Source organism: Cetorhinus maximus, chromosome 17, assembly GCF_964194155.1.
Source record: "Cetorhinus maximus chromosome 17, sCetMax3.hap1.1, whole genome shotgun sequence".
NCBI classification, from domain to species: Eukaryota; Metazoa; Chordata; class Chondrichthyes; order Lamniformes; family Cetorhinidae; genus Cetorhinus; species Cetorhinus maximus.
The window spans coordinates 94,737,081-94,759,895 of NC_135895.1; the positions used below are offsets into that span (position 1 = coordinate 94,737,081).

A 22,815-nucleotide genomic window follows, 5' to 3' on the forward strand; every position below is an offset into this window, starting at 1 on the left:
ATGCACTTTTATCAATAATGCTTTCAAACCTCATCCATATGCCCCCGGATAGAATAAAATTTCATTTGGTTTAGATAGACTTAAATCACAGACGATGGCTTGTTTCCCAGCGGAGCACTTTCTCACGGGTTTCAGGTGTGTTGTTTCCATGAATGTGAAATCATGCGGCATAAATTCTGCCATTTCAAATCAGCGTTGTTTCCTATGTATTAACTAAATGTTGCAGAAGGAGGTGATTGCATGTAATGTCCAGTGCAGCGACTGCCCGGATAGTATTGATGTAAGGTACCGTAGCATAAAAGCCAAAGGAAATGTATACCCTGTCCGCTCCATGCAGAAATGTAACAGTGCGATGTTAGCCCTCGACTCCATTTGAATATGAAACAATTAGCCCCTTGCTACCTATAAAGTTTCAAATTATATTTCTAGCTTTAGAATATAAAAATTAAATTACTTCGTGCAAAATAGATTTAATTTAGTGTAGAATGGGAATCAACCCCTCATATCGTTAATCCCAGTTATATGATATACGGATATATGAAGTTGACAATGGACAATTGACATAATGTATTTGAAAATTTAACGCAGCCTGTTCTCTTAAAATGGGGTACATCCCTTCTATTAAAACTGGGAAGAAGTCTAATTGTGAAAGGGGATCTGTATGAAGTGATCCATTAGCTCTATTACCTAAGCTTCCAGCTCTCTCGTTTGCTTTTAATCCCTTTTGAATGGAGCGAGCCCCGCCCTTTCTCTGCACCTATATCTCCTCCTCCAACCACCCGAACCCATTGAGAATTGTTTGATTGTGGAGTTGCTTTCAACTCTTCTCAAAGAATGAAGGGGGAGAGGTTTGCGGGGGAAAAATGATTTTCGATCCTTTCATACAAATCGTTTCACTTGAGTGACTTGAAATAACTGCTTATAAACATCGAGGCAGTGCAGCTGGGATATACATGAATCGCGCTCTTGCTCTTGAAATCAGGTTTGCGCTTGTTCCAGTGCTGCACTATTTGCCTCAATATAATTCTCATCTTCCAAAAAAAGGAACTGGGGAAGAATCGGCCCTTGGTGTTGCAAAAACACGAAACTCCCAACTTTAAAGTGATTACCATGAATAGCTATGGTCCTCCGTATCTGTATGTACCCACGGCGTCTTCCCGAGGACCATCTCAGAGAACTCCCAAGTGCGCTCGGTGTCGGAACCACGGGGTGTTGTCCTGGCTGAAAGGGCACAAACGGTACTGTCGCTTCAAGGATTGCACTTGCGACAAGTGCATCCTTATCCTAGAAAGGCAGCGGGTCATGGCCGCGCAGGTGGCTCTCAGGAGGCAACAAAGCAACGAGAATCCTTGCAATCTGGTCCTTCCCGAGAATTACCGAGCCATGTATTCAGCCCCTGAGAGAGTCGAGGACTCCGCGCTTTCCGATAGCCTGTACTCAGCAGGTAGAGGCAGCAACAGAGCAGAGGAGATGACACCTGCGGACTCTCTACTTTGTCAGCAACCGGGTAAGAACATTCAGCAGAGATTAGAAACGCCTCAAGGGTTTAAACAGCTCTGTGTATTTGAACAGCCTGAAATTACAAGCAAGAAAAGCTCACATAATGTTCCTTTGACAGTAATACATATTTTGCCTATAAACTACTACAATAGTGCAGTGGCCCAATATTAAACGCCAGTCGGGTTTTTCTTTAACTCCTCGTGTGAGGCGCTCCACAACTTCTGTGGTTCCCACTCTGAATTTAAACAGTGGATATTTTCTTGTTGCTTTCGTTGGCAAAGTAACTAAGACATTCTTTCATTAAAGTCTTTTCAACTATCACCTCCCTAATAAAGGCAAAAAAAAAAGCTAAACATTGATACAGCGCATTCAGGCCTCAGAATGTTCCAAAGGTCTCACACCCCATGAGAAATATTTTTAAAATGCAATTACCGTCAGGTAGGCAAGGAACTACTTAATACAATTGATATTTATGCTCTCCAGCTTGTTGTATCTATTCCGAGAATGGGCGTTTACTATATTCTCTGTCCCCTGCTTGTTGTACCCATTCCAACAATTGGCAGGTTGCTGCATTGTTATCCTGCGACTGGGATCGGTTCCAAGAATGGGAGACTACAAAATGGGATAATTTTGTTTCTCTGTGGGGGCATTTGTAAGGGAGACGTTGCCAAAATCTGCGCCTGGGTGCATTGGATCGGAAAATCGGGCGGGTTTCCTTTACACTTTCCAATCGGACTAATTTCCCGATGTGCATGGTGCCCAGGCAATCCGGTTCATCTGGGCGCAAGCTTCGGCAAATGACCGCTGGGTTTGTTCAGCGTAATTCAAAAACCAAACCGCCGTAACGGCGGACGCCGAAATGTTGGGTTTATTTAATAAGCATCTTAATATTTTTGCCGCCAAAAATGCCAACTTTTATGGGAAATCAATCACATTCAGGGCTTAGCAGCCACCCCGTTAGGTCTCTTCACCTTCATCAAGTCGAAGGTGATTTGACAGGAGACTAACTTTGTTCAACTTACCAAGGTTAGCTATCACAAAAATACTTGAAAACGATTTCATGGCTACGTGAGCATGAATTACCTGTGTCCAATAAGCGGTAGGAACACACATTTCAGTTTAATGAGCGGAGAGAAGGAGCGGCACAATATGCATCGACTGCAGCAATCTGGAAGCTATTTTAACTGAACAATCACTGGCAAAGCAAGCCACACTTGTTATCCCCTTTTCTACGAACACTTAAGCGTCTGATTATTCTTACTGCAAATTGGCTTCCTGCTTGTTTTTCCATGTTAATTCTTAACATAACAAATCAAAGAGCCGGATAGTTCAAAGCCATAAGACTCTGGTTATGATAATTGTGCAGGGGTGAAAAGGGGGATTGATCTGTTTGGATGACCCGCGTTTACCGTTTCAGCCCCAGGGACGTGATTAATCACTGCAGAGCACAGGGATTAAGGGATCAAATTGCCTGGTTACAAGTGAAACAAAGAGAGACCTGCTGCTGGGATAATTTCGAGGTATTTCTTAAAAGGGAAAAAAAAACAACCGGCACTTTTATGGACTTCTGTTATTCCAATTAAACCGTACATGACTACTTCAGTGACACTTTATCACATCGTGCCATTTACAGAATTAAAATATAAAGAGAAACTGATCCTTATTGGCATTTTGTAAAGATTTTCTAACGACGCCTGCTTAATTTATTTAAGATATTTTAAACTCCGCATTCAGAACGTTGCTGTGCTATGTTTGGGAGCTGATGGACGGTTTTTTATTTTCCGAGTTAATAATTAAACATTTGGCTAGGGAGAATTTGTGGTAGCTCTAAAAGGATGACAAGTGAAGCTCTCGGAATAAGTTATGATGCTGTGGTTGTATTAACAATGGGAAACGGACTCCTTTGTAAGACCCATCAGGTTGTAACCTGTTTTAGGATGTCAAAGATTTATTTATACTTTCACTCATTGCTCCAGTCAATGCGATTTACATTTGAATGTAAATAATTACATTTCCATAATTCACAAAATATTAAACTTTGAAAACAAATGGAAGTTAATCCTCATTGGGATCTCCGAGTTACAATGGAAAAAAAAAACTGTCGTGTAAATATCGAGTTATTTTATCCTTAAACTTCAACTAAATTGCCGGGTGATTTTTTTAAGACAAATCCAAGGTCGTTCTTTCGGTGGGATTCGGAGCTAAGTTCTGTTTAAAGTTGAAACTCAAAGTAAGACTTATGTTAGTGTCCTTACACCTGCAACAGAGTTTTTTAAAAACCTCCTATTAGGAGCGCAGATTTTCCTTAAATAAACTCCATTTTTCTTATTTCAAATATAAGATGTTATCTAAGTTTTAAAAATAACCAGGCATTCCAACTGCAAAAACTTGCGGCGGGTCTGTTTCTGTGACAATAGGTTGTGAAATATTTGACTCCAGATCTTTTACTTTTTGTATGAACTTTAAATGGATGTGAATTAACATGTACTGGAATCTGACAATCTTTAAAATAAGTTCTTAAAGTCACGAGAAGTACATTGTTTTGGTAGATTGAGCGGATAGATATCGGATGTAACTGAGTGCGGCGAAATTGGAATTGTCACACTTGAGGGTGGGAGAATAGAGAGGACATATGCAAAGTTATAAAACTTTGAAAATAATACAGGTGCAGATAAACTTCGAGGTTCAAATGTACAAAAGTGGAATGACAACCTGATAACGCAGTGAAAATGTATATGGAAACCTAGGTTTTATACAGGGGAATATAGTACAAAAGCAAAGTAATGCTAAACTTGTACAAATCGTATCAGAGCTCTTACAGGTACCATGGACTGAATAACCTCATTGTGTGCCGTAAAATCCTGATATGTTTTGAAAATTATAGCGTGCACATACAAAAATAAAGAGGCGAATAGTCTTAAGGATATATTGGGGAGTTTATGTACAGGTTTTAAAGTCATTTTGTTTCGTTACCCAAGACCAATGCGTACAGCACATTACGTTGATTGAACGGGAACATTGTTCGAAGCACTAATTCAGTGGACCCACCCACCTCGCCATATATCTGCCTTCTCCATTTCATGGAGGGATATAAGGTGTGAACGTGAATGCTTCAAGAGTTCAGCACCCAAGTTTAAAGTTGACCTAGGTCTACACTTGGAGAAAAGTAATTCCCCCCAAAAAATATTTTGAGAAACATATTCCTGTATGTTAGTATGCTCAACGATGCAAATCATTCATTCACTACAAAGCTCTAATTAAAGTATTATACCTATTTATTGTCAGATGAATATGAAGCTGTCGAGGAGAAGGCTGATGAGAAGAACCAAATGAAGATTACGGAAAGTGAGGTAGAAGAGGCCGTTTCATCCACAGATACCCAAAACAGCGATTTACCGTTGCCCCTCCTAGAGTCCAGCAATGACATAGAGCGGAGGAAGGAAAACAAACAGGTTAAAGGTGCCGCCAGAGATCATTTCAATGACATCAGGAAGTTCTTGAAGTCCGAAGATGTGCTGAAGGACGTGGCTCCTTCAGGAAAATCTAAAACGCCCCCGATAGAGGTTCTGGCCAAGGTATTTCCGAATCAGAAACTGTCTGTGCTGGAGTTGGTGCTGAAAGGTTGCAGCAATGATTTGGTTTCAGCTATTGAAACCTTACTGACCAGTACCACTAGGCGATCTGAGAGTTCGAAGAGTTCCAGTAAACCACAGACCTCCAAGGACATAGCTGACTACAACACTGGTCACTATCCTTTATCCTCGACAGCTTGGTCTCTGAGTTCTGCTTTTAGGTCCCCATCCGATCCCTTCCAGGTATCCCCAAACAGCCATAGTGTTGTGGCAAGCTTGCCCAATGTCAATCAGACAATTCCACAACCCAGTCACTACCCAGTGCCAACCCTTTTCAGACCAACATTGTCTGGATCTCATCCCTTTGTTTCCAGTGAGTTTGCCCTGTGGAGCACCATGACCTTCCAGCACCCTAGCCTAAGGCAACAGTTTACTTCCCTGGCTCATTCTACTAGTGCCCTGTTGGGCAGCACCACAATGATCCTACCTGCCCCAAATGAGACTTCCCAAAAATCATCTGTCTGTGATGGGAAACTGGCAGAAAAATCTTTGAAAGCTCTGGAAGAAAGGCAAGAAGGTAAAAATTAGCAACATGGATTTCAAGCAGATTCTCTGGGCCTGCTCTGTTAAACTTTCAGAATTAATGTTGGGACTGGATTTAAAAAAAACACACTTACAAAGGAAATCCTGAAATGGACATTGTATGATAGATGTCCATTCTAAGTACCTGTAACAACCTCTCCCTGTAATAGTCAATGTGAGAAATGTTCATTTTGTTTAGAAATTGATCTCATTAAAACAAAACTAGATTATGTTAGCTCAGAAGTGATTCTTGAACTTAATGATCATAAGACAACTTCACTATAATTTGTTTCAGATTAAATCAAGTAAAAGGGAAATAAAGTGCACCTTTTTTAAACTAATCAACAGTTTGGTATATCGAACACAAATTCCATTCATTTATTGGATTTAAAACATAGCACTAAGATATACCAGAATTTAAATGCAAAATTATTGTATAAGTGCCATTGATGTTGTGATATTCAAACTAGTTTACTGAGAATTATTGATCAAAAACACAGGACATACTGAGCTGTGAGAGATTTTACTTTTGTTTCCTAGTTTCCAGTCTATTTCCAAGTTACTCCATTCAACTCCTCACCTTTTGCATATTTGACACGTGCGCCATAGCATGGGTAAAAATCTTGCATTGTTCCTGCACCCTCATTATATGCTGTTGCTGAATGTTCCACATTGCCTCCATCAGACACAAATTTTTTACCCTAAAATGATTTTAGTTAGCTATAGTGACCAATTTATTTTTCTAAATAAATAAAAATTATTAAATTATCTTTTGACAGCAAACTCTAGCAAGAGCAATGATATAATTTATATCTCTTCAGGTCATTAAAATGTGCACTGTACATTTTAGTCACATTATATATTGAGTTAAGCATTCAATGTTCAATGCTTTGGCTGCCACTGACTAAGCAACTTACTTTAGTGAGCCCTCTCCCTTGGGCTGCAAACAGATTTGCTCACCAGGCACTTCACTGTCGTAAAAGGCAGCCAGAAAAATACATTAATTGTTCTGGTCACTGCTCTGTGTTGCCATCAACTTTAATGTTTTGTCTCCTAAATCAACTTTTTAGAAATTGTTTCAAATTGGCTGAAAAGTATGTTTAGTGATGTGAACCCCAGCTAAAGGAGAACTGAAAGAAGTTGGAAGCATGTAAGAAGAGTTAGGTTTAGGTTTGTCTTATTTAGAAAAGAAAAATCCTCTCATACCAATTTCCTTTACCCCTGTAAACTTCTGAGGTATAGTTCCTTGGGTACCTCATCTGATGGATCATTTTCATGTGTCAGCCTTATGAGGGAGTCTGATTTTTGTCGCAATTTGGACAGACCACCAGGCCTAGGCACCGGAAATGGCAACGGCAAACTAGGCCCTTCTACCCTGCAAAGTCGTCCTTACTAACATCTGGGAGCTTGTGCCAAAATTGGGAGAGCTGTCCCATAGACTAGTCAAGCAACAGCCTGACATAGTCACACTCACGGAATCATACCTTACAGACAATGTCCCAGACACCGCCATCACCATCCCTGGGTATGTCCTGTCCCACCGGCACAGTGATAAATTGTCAGGAGGGAGTTTCCCTTGGAGTCCTCAACATCAACTCCAATCCGCATGAAATAACATAGCATCAGGTCAAACATGGGCAAGGAGACCTCCTGCTGATTATCACGTAACGCCTTCCCTCAGCTGATGAACCAATACTCCTCCATGTTGAACACCACTTGGAGGAAGCACGAAGGGTGGCAAGGGCACAGAATGTACTCTGGTTGGGAGACTTCAATGTCTATCATCAAGAGTGGCTCGGTAGCACCACCACAGATCAAGCTGGCCAAGTCCGAAAGGACATAGCTGCTAGGCTGGGTCTGTGGCAGGTGGTGGAGGAACCAACAAGAGGGAAAAACATACTTGACCTCGTCCTCACCAACCCGCCTGCCGCAGATGCATCTGTCCATGACAGCAGCAGTAGGAGTGACCACCACACAGTCCTTGTGGAGATAAAGTCCTCCCTTCATGAAGGATACCCTTCATTGTGTTGTGTGGCACTACCACCATGCTAAATGAGATAGATTTCGTACAGATCTAGCAACTTAAGACTGGGCAACCATGAGGTTCTGTGGACCATCAGCAGCAGCAGAATTGTACTCAACCACAATCTGTAACCTCATGGCCTGGCATATCCCCCACTCTACCATTACCACCAAGCCAAGGATCAACCCTGGTTCAATGAAGAGTGCAGGAGGACATGCCAGGAGCAGCACCAGGCATGCCTAAAAATGAGGTGTCAACCTGGTGAAGCTACAACACAGGACTACTTGCATGCCAAACAACATAAGCAGCAATTGATAGACAGGGCTAAACGATTCCACAACCAACAGATCATATCTAAGCTCTGCAGTCCTGCCACATCCAGTCATGAATGGTGGTGGACAAGCAACTCACTAGAGGAGGAGGCTGCACAAATATCCCCATCCCAATGATGAAGGAGCCAGCACATCAATGCAAAAAGACATGGCTGAAGCATTTGGAACAATCTTCAGCCAGAAGTGCCAAGTTTATGACCCATCTTGGCCTCCTCCAGAGGTCCCCAGCATCACAGATGGCAGTATTCAGCCTTGATTCACTCCACGTGATATCAAGAAGCTGCTGAAGGCACTGGATACTGCAAAGGCTATGGGCCCTAACAATTTTCTGGCAATAGCACTGAAGGCACTCACTCCAGGACTTTCCGCGCCCCCTAGCCAAGCTGTTCCAGTACGGCTACAACACTGGCATCTACACGTCAATGTGAAAAATTGCTCAGGTATGTCCTGTATACAAAAAGCAGGACAAATCCAAACTGGCTAATTACCGCCCCATCCGTCTACTCTCCATCATCAGCAAAGTGATGGAAAGGGTCATCAACAGTGCTATCAAGCGGCACTTGCTTAGCAATCACCTGCTCATTGCACTCAGTTTGGGTTCCACCAGGGCCTCTCAGCTTCTGACCTCATTACAGCCTTGGTTCAAACATGGACAAAAGAGCTGAACTCCAGAGGTGAGGTGGGAATGATTGCCCTTGACAACAAGGCATCATTTGACTGAGTGTGGCATCAAGGAGCCCTAGCAAAACTGGGGTCTATGGGAATCAGGGGTAAACTCTCCACTGGTTGGAGTCATACCTCTCACAAAGGAAGATGGTTGTGGTTGTTGAAGGTCAGTCATCTCAGTTCCAGGACATCACTGCAGGAGCTTCTCAGGGTAATGTCCTGGGCCCAACCATTTTCAGCTTCTTCATCAATGACCTTCCTTCCATCATAAGGTCAGAAGTGGGAATGTTCACTGATGATTGCATAATGTTCAGCACCATTCGCAACTCCTCAGATACTGAAGCAGTCCATGTCCAAATGCAGTAAGACATGGACAATATCCAAGCTTGGGCTGACAAGTGGCAAGTAACATTCGTGCCACACAAGTGCCAGGCAATGACCATCTCCATCAATAGAGAATCTAACCATTGCACCTTGACATTCAATGGCATTACCATTGCCGAATCACCCACAATCAACATCCCGGGGGTTACAGTTGACCAGAAACTGAACTGGACTAGCCATATGGATACTGTGGCTACAAGAGCAGGTCAGAGGCTAGGAATTGTGTGACAAGTAACTCACTTCCTGACGCTCCCCTTGCCTGGGTGAGTGCAGCTCCAACAACACTCAAGATGTTTGACACCATCCAGGTCAAAGCGGCCCGCTTAGCTGGCACCCCTTTCAACAAACATTCACTCCCACCACCACTGACACACAGTGGCAGCAGTGTGTACCACCTACAAGATGCACTGCAGAAACTCACCACCTACCAAACCCACAACCACTACCATCTAGAAGGACAAGGGCAGTAGACACATGGGAATACCACCACCTGGAAGTTCCCTCCAAGCCACATGCCATCCTGACTTGGAAATATATTGCCGTTCCTTCACTGTCACTGGGTCAAAATCCTGGAACTCCCTCCCTAACAGCACTATGGGTGCACCTACACCAAATGGACTGCAGCGGTTCAAGAAGGCAGCTCACCACCTCCTTCTCAAGGGCAATTAGGGATGGACAATAAATGCTAGCCTAGTTAGCGATGCCCACATCCCATGAATGACTTTTTAAAAAATCCACATATGCATGATGAGCAAGGTTGCTAAAAGCAAGCAAGGGTAGGAACCTTGGCTGTTTTTCAAAATGTTTTCCCAACCCAGAAACCTGAAGGCCATTTGTAGTTCCCATGCTATCAGCCTGATTGAGATCAGGTCTCATCCATTGTTTTCTACCCTTAGGCAGGTCCTAACTCAAACCACGCATGACATTCTTGAGCCACATATTGGGAAGAGGAGCTGATGTGTTTTCTTGTTGTCTTCTTCATTTTTATGTTCAATGCATCTGCTAAATAGGTTGTTAAAAAAGCTAAAGAGCTCCATGTACCTTTTAAAATAGGGGATTTGGCCACATTCACCCATTGGAGGCAGGAACCACCCTGCACCCATAGACATCAATCTAGCATTCTGGGCTGGGGCTCTCTAAAATGGGGTCTGATCTCAATCCTTCTGACTGAGAGATAGGAATACTATCAGTCATCCAGCAGTCACTCCATCTGGATATGAACATCTCACTGGATGCCAACTCAACATTTAGAAACCACACTCTAGGATCCACACACCAGGGCTATGTGGAATGGGCTCAAACCCCTTACTCTCTGACTCAGAGGCTGGAATGCTACCACTAAGCCAAAGATTCGTGCACTTCAGCACAGAAACCACAGGACATACAAAAAAAAACTTCTTGGCCTGTGTAAGTTTAGTATTAAATATAAAAGGGAGAGGTTAAAAATAAGTATGACCCAAAAACATACCAAAATGATTTATATCCCTGTTGTGTTTACCAAACTTTTGTTTGCTTTTAGTTGCTCATATATTTTCACCAGTGCAACCGCTTTCCAAATGGTGCTTCCTTCTGTTGTTTTGTATACCATAGTCTTTATTTTAATTATGAGCAAGAAAATAATAAAACATTGAATGTCCAAGAAAACATGACCATAAAGGTAGAGAGAAACAGGGAAAGCTGAGAGCTGAAATCACATTTCAAATGTTTTCAAAAACTTATTTTATATCGAATTTTTTAAAGTACGCAACTTTGTAGCAGCATTATTATTCCAGTCATTTAAAGCACTTCAGGGGAATTGCATGGTGCAGCAGGTTAAACACTGGTTTTTCATATTTCAAATGCACATCAAACCAATGCAATGAAAGTCTTCTCTGCCTGCAGGACCTGCATGAATCCAATATAAATCCAATATGGGAGCGGTGACGACCCCCACTCTGTGAATGAAGGCTCTCTATTTAAAGGGGTCCCTCCGGGGTCATGCAGAAAGCAACAGGAAATATGTGTGCAGAGAGAGGTTTGAGAAGGAGCACGTCAGTGAGGATTTTTTTCAAGGTGCTCCCACTTCTCATCCTTTGACCTTTTCCCACATACCCCTGCCAAACAGAGCCGAACCTACTGCTTCCTACCCTGATGACCATGTACAGGTGCAGGTGGGGCAGTCTTTGGTGGGACCTCATAGGCTTCAAAATCCAGAAGAGGTATGCAACAGACATCTCATCTGCCAGAGCAGTTGATCATGCAGCCTGCCTCCAGCTCATCTGAAACCACAAGGGTTACACCATGTAGGAGTAAGAGGTAGTGGCTGAGACACAAAAATTGCACAAGGAGATTGGCCTGGGTGTGTGTAGCAATATTAATGGAATTTTGCTAATATTTATTTCAATGAATGAAACTGATTTCAATGATTGAACTCTTCATTCTCCTGACTTCTAATGCATTCCTCATTCACCCTGGAGAGTAACCTTCAGGTGAATGGAATGACCAGCTTTTTTGAGGAGGAATGAGAATGTGATGGTTGTATTGTTGACTGTTTGAGTGGCTTGTGTTTAGGACAGGGAGGAGCACAGGGTTTCTGATAGCACTGTCAGGTGCCCTCACACACAGATTAAGTAAAGCATGTCTAGATGGGGCTGTTGTTGACTTCTCTAGCAATCAGATGTACAGCTGCAGGCACCATGGCCACATCTGGCTCCTCCTCCTCAGAGATGCCAATTGTTCTTCACTTTCCTCCCCCTGCAACTCCACTCTGCTCTGCAGCATGATGTTGTGAAAGGCACAACAGACCACAACCATTCTGGCAACCCTTGATGGGGTTTACTGAAGGGCGCCTTCAGGTCAGTCGAGGCACCTGAAGTATATCTTGAGCAACCCAATGGTTTGTTAGATTATTGTCTGCGAAGCCCCTGTTGGATATCTCCTCTGGTTCAATAGGATTCCTTACAGAAGTCATCCATCAGGCCTTCAGAGGGTAGACTTTGAGGCCAGGAGCCAGTTGCTGATGTTGTGTGGAGGAGCAAAAACCTACAAGTTTATGGCAGCTCCTCCTGCTCTGTGTACAATTTTTCCTGTTCTCCCTCATACTCTAGCCTTGAAGACACCTCTCTGAGATCACCCATATCTCCAAAGAGATAGTTTGTGAGGTAATAATGGCAGTGAGAGTCCAGCAAAACTTGTGTAAGCAGACTGCTTCCCACAGTGGGCACATCAAATTAACCTGAGAAGTAATGCAGCAGCTAAATTGATAAACAAGCAATTAACCTGTAAATACCGAATGATCCCTTTAAATATCGACGTTGAGTGAGCATTGCTGCCAGCTACTGCAATGTCGTGAGTGAACTGCACAGGATACGCAGGATCCTAATTTCCATACATTATTTGAAGTATCATCAAAAACAGGGTGTGTTTCACACAGACTACTGGAAACAAGGTCTTCAGGAACAAACATTTATTAACTATAACTACAGGGATAGAAGAGCGCAAGGCTCCTTCTAGAACCATCTCTCTCAGTTCCAGTGACACATGATCTGACATCACTGATGATGTATATTAGCTATTAGCATAATAGCTATTAACCTTTTATACTATATCACCCCCCACCCACCCCCCCAAGCCATTTATTCTACTCATTAAACATTTGCGCATCCTACTTCCCTCCCCTGCCCTCCCAAAGTCACTGCACCATCCGTGAGGCATAGGGAAGGACTGGTGGTTTGATCAGTCTGCCAGATCATGTTCTTGTTTCCTTCAGAGGAGGACTAGGGTCACAGTCTTCCTGTGGAGGTGCCTGTGAACCATCTAGTAGGTTGGTCGGGTTGTCTTCTTGATTGTCTGGATAGTCGACCCAGTTCTGTATAGGCCATCTGCTGATGGATACCAGTGCAGATCTGTTCCACCTGAGGGTGCCGTTGGTCAGTGTGCACAAGATAGGAGTGTGGATTAATGGACTGACTCAAAACTTGGCTGGGCCGGTTCTGGTGTCGGACCCAGGCAGGCTCCCCTGTCAAGAGTGCTGGTAGAACCTGCGCTTTGTGGTGACAATTGTATGTCACTGTCTGGTTCATATGTAGTGGTCCTCTTTTTCCTGCATCTTTTCTATCTCTGTCACCTTGAGACATAGTCAAAGGCTATGTGGGAGAATGTCTGCGTAGTCTTCTACATGCTAAGAGTTCTGATGGAGCCAGGCTGTTCCACAGTGGTGTAGACTGGTAACTCAGCAAGGTTAGGTCGATGTCATTATTTTCCTTCAACAAGGATTTGACAGTATGGACCCTCTTTCAGCCTCTCCATTGACCTGTGGGTACATGAGCAAGCTGGTGATATGGATGAAACCGTATGTCTCAGTGAAGTGTTTGAAGCAGTCATTGGAAAACTGCAGGCAATTGTCAGAGACAACAAAATCAGGGATGTCATGTGTGGCAAAAATTTCCTTAAGCGTGGCAATAACTGCTGCTGAGGTGGGCCCATGTAACTGTTTGACCTTGATTCACTGAGAGTAATAATCCACAATGATAGGAAAAGTTTTATCCCTGAAAAAACAGGATCCATCCCAAGGTTCTCTCACAGTTGGGATGGGAATGAGGATGCCATCAGTGGTTCCCTGTGGTCTTGCCAATGGATGGCGCACGTATTACAATTGGAAATCATGTCCTCAATAGCTTTGGAGACACCTGGCCACCAGACTGAATTGCAAGCCCTAGCCCTGCACTTGGTGATGCCCAGATGTCCCTGGTGTAACTGTTGGAGAATGTCTAGCCCAAGGGCCCTGGGGGTGACAATTCAGTCATTATGGACTAACATGTCATCCTCAAGACCAAAGTGAGGATGCCGTTCAAAGCACTTTTTCAGAATACAATTGCTAGGAACATACACAGGCCATCCAGTAACAGTACTCCTGTATCTGTGCACACTGGGCATCAGCTTTCTGGGCTACCCAAATTTCTTCTAGTTTCTGGGTGGTCACTGGGAGGAACTTGAGAGACAAAGAGACCTTAAAGCCAGAGAAAAGTTACGGTGCAGAAAGAGGCCATTCAGCCCATCATGCCTGCGCCAGCCAAAAATAGAAAGGAGAAACTAGCTACTCATTTTAATCCTGTGTTCCAGCACCAGGTCCATAGCCTTGCAGGTTACAGCACTTCAGATGCAGAGACGTAGGACTCCACATCCTCAACAAAGTGTACAATGCTTTGTGCAGGCTTCCCCACAGGAATGTGGGACAAGTCATCAGCTGTGGTTTGGTGTTTATCTTGGGAATATTCTGTAGTGGCGTCAAACCTCATGAGCCGTAATCGCAACCTTTGAATTCAGGGTGGCATCCTCGCTAATTGTTTGGTGTTAAGCAGGGTGACTAATGGCTTCTGATCCACCTGGATAGTAAACCTGAGGCCTAGGATGTAATCGGAAAACTTTTTGCAAGCCCTTGTGATTGCCAAGGCCTCTTTTTCAATGACAGCATACCATTGCTCCATGTCTGTCAACGACCAGGAGGCATAGTCTGTGAGAGCTGTCTCAATGAATGTGGAATAATATGGCCCCTAGGCCAATGGACAATGCGTCAGCCATGAGTATGATGGGTAGCTCTGATTGTAATGAGCCAGTGTTTCTGTGGATACGAGCATGTCTTAGATTGTGTGAAATGCCCTCTGTTGGTGTTCATCCAATATCAGGCCTGGTCCTGCTTCAAGAGTTGTCATAGTGATTCGTTGGTGTTTGCAAAATTTGGCAGGAATTTACCCAGCTGATTAACCAAGCCCGTAAAAAGTTGAAACTCTAATGTTAAGGGGCAGTGGGAAATCCTTGATGACTACAGTTTTCTGGGACTCTGCTCAGATGCCAGATGTGTGAACAATATGGCCTAAGAAATTGATCGTGGGTTTAGAGAATTCGCATTTATGCTTAAGTGTAAGGCCGCAGCTTGTAAGTGTTGTAACACTGTTCACACCCTGACATCATACTTCAAGTGGTGGGCCCATGAATGAGGACATCACCCATATGTAAGATGACTCCATCCAGCCCTTTCTAAATGCCAGTCACAGTACCTTGAAAGATCTCGGGTGTTGAGGCAATTCCAAATGGCAGGCGAATGAAGCAGTAACAGCCAAAGTGTGTGATGAATGTCGTTATCAGTCTGGACTCCTCATCTAATGGGAGCTGCCAGAAGTAATTGTTTTCAAACAGTTTAGTGAAAGCAAACTCTTAGCGAGCTTTGCCAAGCTTTCGTTGACAGATGCCACAGATACATAGAAAATATGAGCAAGAGTAGGCCATTCGGCCCTTCGAGCCTGCTCTGTCATTCATTATGATCATGGCTGATCATCCAACTCAATAGCCTGCTCCTGCTTTCTCTCCATACTCTTTGATCCTTTTTGCCCCAAGAGCTATATCTAACTCCTTCTTGAAAACATACAATGTTTTGGCCTCAACTATTTTCTGTGGTAGCGAATTCCACAGGCTCTCCACTCTGGGTGAAAAAATATCATCATCTCAGTCCTAAATGTATCCTCAGACTGTGACCCCTGGTCCTGGACTTCCCCACCATCGGGAACATCCTTCCTGTATCTACCCTGTCTAGTCCTGTTAGAATTTTATAGGTTTCTATGAAATCCCCCCTCATTCTTCTGAACTCCAGCGAATATAATCCGAACCAACTCAATCATTCCTCATATGTCAGTCCTGCCATCCCAGGAATCAGTCTGGTAAAGCTTCGCTGAACTCCCTCTATAGCAAGAACATCCTTCCTCAAATAAGGAGACCAAAACTGCACACAATATTCCTGGTGTGGTCTCAGCAAGGCCCTGTATAATTGCAGTAAGACATCCCTGCTCCTGAACTCGAATCCTCTGTCTATGAAGGCCAACATACCATTTGCCTTCTTTACCGCCTGCTGCACCTGCATGCTTACCTTCAGCGACTAGTGTACGAGGACACCCAGGTCTCGTTGCACTTTCCCCTCTCTCAATTTATAACCATTCAGATAATAATCTGCCTTCCTGTTTTTGCTACCAAAATGGATAACCTCACATTTATCCACATTATACTGCATCTGCCATGCATTTGCCCACTCACTCAGCTTGTCCAAATCACACTGAAGCATCTCTGCATCCTCCTCACAGCTCACCCTCCCACCCAGCTTTGTGTCATCTGCAAATTTGGAGATATTACATTTAGTTCCCTCATCTAAATCATTAATATATATTGTGAATAGCTGGGGTCCCAGCACCGATCCCTGCGGTACCCCACTAGTCACTGCCTGCCATTCGGAAGAAAGGTCAGTTCATTCCTACTCTTTGTTTCCTGTCTGCCAACCAGTTTTCTAACCATCTCAATACACTACCCCCAATCCCATGCATTTTAATTTTACACACCAACCTCTTATGTGGGACTTTGTCGAAAGCCTTCTGAGAGTCCAAATAAGTCACATCCACTGGCTCCCCCTCATCAACTCTACTAGTTACATCCTCGAAAAATTCCTGTAGATTTGTCAAGCATGATTTCTCTTTCGTAAATCCATGCTGACTCTGTCCGATTCTGCCATTGTTTTCCAAGCGCTCAGCTATTAAATCTTTTATAATGGACTCTAGAATTTTCCCCACTACCAATGTCAGGCTGACTGGTCTATAATTCCCTATTTTCTCTCTACTTTCCTTTTTAAATAGTGGGGTTACATTAGCTACCCTCCAATCTGTAGGAACTGTTCCAGAGTCTATAGAATCTCGGAAGATGACCACCAATGCATCCACTATTTCTAAGGCCGCTTCCTTAAATACTCTGGTATGTAGATTACCAGGCCCTGGGGATTTATCAGCCTTCAATCCCATCAATTTGCCCAGCACCATTTCCCTACTAATACTGATTTCTTTCAGTTCCTCCCTCTCACTAAACCCTGTGTTCCCCAACATTTCTGGTATGTTACTTGTGTCCTCCTTTGTGAAGACAGAACTAAAGTATGTATTTAGTTGGTCAGCCATTTCTTTGTTCCCCATTATAAATTCCCCTGTTTCTGACTGTAAGGGACCCACATTTGTCTTCACCAATCTTTTTCTCTTCACATACCTATAGAAACTTTTACAGTCAGTTTTTATGTTCCCCGCAAGCTTACTCTCGTACTCTATTTTCCCCTTCTTAATTAATCCCTTGGTCCTCCTTTGCTGAATTCTAAACTGCTCCCAATCCTCAGGTCTGTTGTTATTTCTGGCCAATTTGCATACCTCTTCCTTGGATCTAATACTATCTCTAATTTCCCTTGTAAGCCTTGGTTTGGCCACCATTCCTCTTTTACTTTTGTGCCAGACAGGAATAAACAATTGTTGCAGTTCACCCATGCGCTCTTTGAATGTTTGCCATTACCTATCCACCGTCATCCCTTTAAGTAACGTTTCCCAATCCATCATTGCCAGCTCACTCCTCATACCATCGTAGTTTCCTTTATTATGATTCAGGACTCTAGTCTCAGAATCAACTATGTCACTCTCCATCTTGGTGAAGAATTCTACCATATTATGGTTGCTTGTCCCCAAGGGGACTCGCACAACTAGATTGCCAATTATTCCTTTCTCAATACACAATACCCAGTCTAGGATGGCCTGTTCTCTAGTTGGTTCCTCAATGTATTGGTCCAGAAAACCATCCCGTATAAACTCTGGGAATTCCTCCTCTACGGTGTTGTTACTAATTTGATTTGCCCCATCTATATACAGAATAAATTCACCCATAATTACAGATGTTCCTTCATTGCATGTGTCTCTAATTTCCTGTTTTATGCCATTCCCAACATCACCACTGCAGTTTGGGAGTCTATATACAACCCCCACTAACATTTTTTGCCCCCTCGTGTTTCTCAGCTCTACCCATACAGATTCCATATCATCAGAACTAATATCTTTCCTCACTATTGCGTTAATTTCCTCTTTAACCAGCAATGCAACTCCACCACCTTTTCCTTTTTGTCTGTCCTTCCTAAATACTGAATACCCCTGGATGTTCAGTTCCCACCCTTGGTCACCCTGCAGCCATGTCTCCGTAATCCCAACTATATCATACCTGTTTACATCAATTTGCACAGTTAATTCATCCCCTTTATTGTGAATGCTCCTCGCGTTAAGGCACAAAGCCTTAAGGCTTGTCTTTTTAACATTACTTGTCCAGTTCCTACTATTTTTCACTGAGGCCCTGTTTGATTCTTGCCCTTGATTTCTGTGCCTATCACTTTTCTTATTCCCCTTTCTGTCTTTTGTTCTTGTCCTCGATTCCCCCTCCTCTGACTCCTTGTATAGGTTCCAATCCCCTGCCATTTTAGTTTAAACCCTCCCCAACAACTCTAACAAATATTCCCTTTAGGACATCAGTCCTGGTCCTGCCCAGGTGTAACCCGTCCAGTTTGGACTGGTCCCACCTCCCCCAGAACCGGTCCCAATGTCCCAGGAATCTGAAACCCTCCCCGTCACACCATCTCTTCAGCCACGTATTCATCCAATATATCCTGCTATTTCTATTCTGACTAGCACGTGGCACTGGTAGTAATCCTGAGATCACTACCTTTGAGGTCCTACTTTTCAACTTACGTCCTAACTCCCTATATTCTGCTTTTAGGACCTCATCCCTTTTTTTACCTCATCCCTTTTTTTACCTATGTCGTTTGTACCAATGTGTAACACGACCACTGGCTGTTCACCCTCCCCCTTCAGAATGTCCTGTAGCTGCTCTGAGACATCCTTGACCCTAGCACCAGGGAGGCAACATACCATCCTGGAGTCTTGTTTGCGGCCACAGAAACGCCTATCTATTCCCTTTACAATTGAATCCCCTATAACTATTGCATCACCACACTTTTTACTCCTCCTCTGTGCAGCAGAGCCAATCATGATGCAACGAATTTGGCTGCTGCTGCTTTCCCCTGAGAGGCCATTCCCCTCAACAGTATCCAAAGTGGTATATCTGTTTTGCAGGGGAATAGCCACAGGAGACTCCTGCACTGCCTGCCTAATCCTCTTGCTCTGCCTGGTGGTCACCCATTTCCTTCCTGCCTGTGGACTCTTAGCCTGCAGTGTGACTACCTCTTTATACGTGCTATCCACGATACTCTCCACCTCACGGATGCTCTACAGTGTCCCCAGCTGCTGCTCCAACTCTGAAACCCAGACTTCCAGGAGCTGCAGCTGGAGACACTTCCTGCACACACACTGGCCCCGGGCACTGGAAATGTTCCCAGCTTCCTACCTAGAGCAGGAGGAGCACACTATGGCTTTGAGCTCTCCTGCCATGACTTACCCCTTTAAATTAAATTAAACCTTTTGGAAGATACTTAATATCAAATAATATCAAATAATCTAGGGCCCTTCTTCCCTGCTCCTCGTTGTTACAGAATATAGCCCTTACAAATGATGAACCACAAAATAAAACCTTAAAAACTATAAGCGATAAAAGTAGTAAATACTTACCTGACCATACTCACAGTACTCAAAGGATCACCTCGTTCCCTCCTTACCGAACTCCCTCAGTCACCTCTGTGCTCCCAGCTCCTCTTCAACTCCTGGTTCCTCTCGCGCTCTTCTTCAACTCCCAGCTTCTCTTGCACTCCTCTTCAACTCCCAGCTCCTCTTGTGCTCCTAGGATGGACCTCTCTTTATACTGCCTTGTTCAACTGTGTGAGGCCCATACAAATAATGAGCCATTAGGCTTGGGTATAGGCACTACGTCTGAACACCAAGTAATGGGTTGTGTTACCAACGATGTCACCTCCTGGTGTAGCATGGAGTCAATCTCTAGTCTCACTCTTTTCAAGAGTGAGTGCAGAATCTTTCTAGGGGTAAGCAAACACAATGGCTCTAAGGTAATAAGGTGAGCTGTTTGGAGCTTCCTCAGACCTGTGAATAGTTTTAAAAATTTCCTCTTGAATTTATCGGCTTTGTCCTGGTTGTTCAGCTCTTCTACTTTGTAAATAAGTTGCATATGTGAGCAGGCTCTCCAGTTCAATGATGAGCACTCCTGATTTTGAATATCTTAAAGAATTTCTGGAACTTCTCTTCCCTTATAAAGAAGTGCAGCAGCCATCTGCCCTTGCACCTTCAGTGGAATGCATCCTGGACAGTGGAGACAAATAATAGATGGCTGGATAAACTCAGGCTTCAGCCACTATACTGTATCAGAAAGAACTGATATTCCTGCTCCTGTGTCTAAGTTAAAATTAGCTTTGTGGTCATTGACTATGATATCTGGACTCCAAAAGATCTCCTTGGATTTTGCAACTTCACCCAAGAAAGGTACTTCATGTTCCTCTGTATCTTCTATTTCCTGGATAAAGCTTGATCTGATTGGTCTCCCTTTAGATTTTGGAGTCGGAGGCTTTCTGTTGCAGCATACTACTTTATTATGGCCACCCCTCCTGCGGGAATGACAGTATGCATTTATGGCAGGACAGTCTTCATGCTGATTGGGTTTTTTTGCACCAAAACAGGAGCACTGGATAATGGCGACACCCATTCTTTGCTCTGGGTCTGCTTTTTAGTGGATGCACTGGTACCTCTATTGCTCACAAACTGGACTGAGTCAGTGGTTTAAATCCACAAAAGTTATCTTTCACCCTGGATTAAAACTCAATTGTGCTTCTGTAGCTCAGCCTGTCTCACTAACTGTACTGCCTTGGACAATATTAGACCTTCCCTGGACTTCAAAAAATCAGATAAGGCTTCATCAAGTACTCCCACCACAATGCGGTCTTGGATGAGCTCATCCTTTACTTGCAACTATCAGCCAAAAGATACAGGTCACCCTTGAAAAAGTTGATTTATTTTCCAGATTCTTGAGTGTGCCTGCTAAACCTCGTCCAGTCTATAATAATGTTCCTCTGAAGACTGAAATGTGAATCAAAGGCCATAGCTTCTTCATAGGTTGCTGTTTCCTCATTAGCGCCCTGTCTTATTAAAATGTCATCTGAGCTGCTGCCAATGGAATAGAGGAGTATGCTGACCTGTCCTTTATCAGGCTTCTGTGCTAATCCTGAAGCAGTCCTATACCTGTTGAATCTGCAATGCCAGTTTTTCCAGTGTACTGCTTGATTGTGGCCTTCCAGATGGCCAAAGGATTTGGGTAGAGGTAGGACTTTTTCCATGATTATCTGCTACTTTTAATCAGCTATCTTGGGACTCCATTGGCACTTTCCCTTCTGATTCTCTGTCACAGTCATTCCTGGCTGCCTTATATTCAATGGCTTTCACTTTCCCACCATCGTTGGTTTCATGGGGGATCGCTCCTATTCGGTAAGTTTACTGCTGCCACCATGAAGTATCATTACAAACGGCCTCAGGTTGTGTTTAACATAGACTACTGGAAATAAGGCCTTTAGGAACCATCAAACATTTATTTACTATATACAACTATATACAGCGATAGATAAGCTCCTTCCTGAACCATCGCTCGCTCAGTTCTGGTGACACGTGATCTGACAACGGTATATTAGCTATTAACATAATAGCTATTAACCCTTTATACTACATTACTCATAAATTCAAATGGTGTCAGCACACATTCTGCAGCTAACAGTCGGCAGACTTCTGGTTAGAAATGTGTGCATACTTACTTCCATTATATTGAGGGCTTAGTAAACTGGTTTGCACTTGAAAAACGAACACTGTGGAGAATATCTTTTAGGTACTGCATAAGTTATTTTTTCACATGTAATAACATTGCAGTTACTGTTAAAATATACAAATAATTTTCTGGATTAGAATTCAGGAATGATGCATAGGAGGTGACCATTCAGTCTACTATGCCTGCACTGGCTCTTTGAAAGCTATCCAGTTAGTCCCATATCTCTGTTCCTTTCTCATAAGCTTGCAATTTTTTTTCCCTTGACATATTTACCTAATATAATTTTGAAATCACTATTAAATCTGCTTCCATCACCCTTCCAGGCAATGCATTCCAGATTATGACTTGCTGTGCAATTTGTTTTCCCTCTTCAGCTGGTTCTTTTGATAATTATCTTACATCTGTGTCCTTTGATTACTGACCCTTCTGCCAGTGGAAACAGATTATCTTTATCTGCTCTATCAAAACCCTTCATGGTTTTTGAACACCTCCTTCAAATCTTCCCTTAAACCTCTCTGCTCCAAGGAGAACAATCTCACCTTCTCTAATCTCTCCACATAACTGAAGTCTCACATCTGTGGTACCGTTCTAGAAAATCCCCTCTGCAGACTCTCCAAGGCCTTGACATCCTTCCTAGTCTGTTGCTCAGAATTGGCCACAATACTCCAGCTGAGGCCTAACCAAAGTTTGATAAAGGTTTAGCACAACCACCTTGCATATGTAAGCTATGCCTATATTTATAAAGCCAAAGACCCCAGTATACCCTTTTAACAACCTTCTCAAATTGTCTTGCTACCTTCAAACATTTGTGAACATACACTCATAAGGACCCCTTTAATGATTTCATGATAATGAACCATTCAGACCAGGATGGTCCCAGGTTTAATTTTTGGTCTGCACTGGTTTAATGATGTCAGCCATACCTGTGGTGGCAGAACATGGCTTCAATGTCAACCAGTTTTCCCACTCCTTATCATGAGCTGGTGATTTCCTGCTAGAGAGTACATGTGTGGGTATCAGGTGAGATTAAGGTCACAGTGCAGTTGTCTGCTGTCAATTACTATTCGCGCTCAATTATAGAGAACAGCTGTCTGGATGAGGAAACAAAAGGTGGTGAGAACCCATCCAGTTTGGGTGGGAATTCTTCACAACAAGGAGGAAGGAGTAGTAATTT

The 22,815-nt window shown here is 43.3% G+C and overlaps 1 protein-coding gene across 1 annotated transcript; it reads left to right on the forward strand.

The window, feature by feature from the left end:
• The first annotated feature begins 909 nt into the window (after positions 1-909).
• On the forward strand, positions 910-5,759 carry LOC144692784 (doublesex and mab-3 related transcription factor 3, truncated-like). Its single transcript, XM_078561865.1, has 2 exons — positions 910-1,507; positions 4,786-5,759. The coding sequence occupies exons 1-2, from the start codon at positions 1,111-1,113 to the stop codon at positions 5,658-5,660; spliced, it is 1,272 nt and encodes a 423-aa protein (XP_078417991.1). The 5' UTR covers positions 910-1,110; the 3' UTR covers positions 5,661-5,759.
• The last annotated feature ends 17,056 nt before the right edge of the window (positions 5,760-22,815 follow it).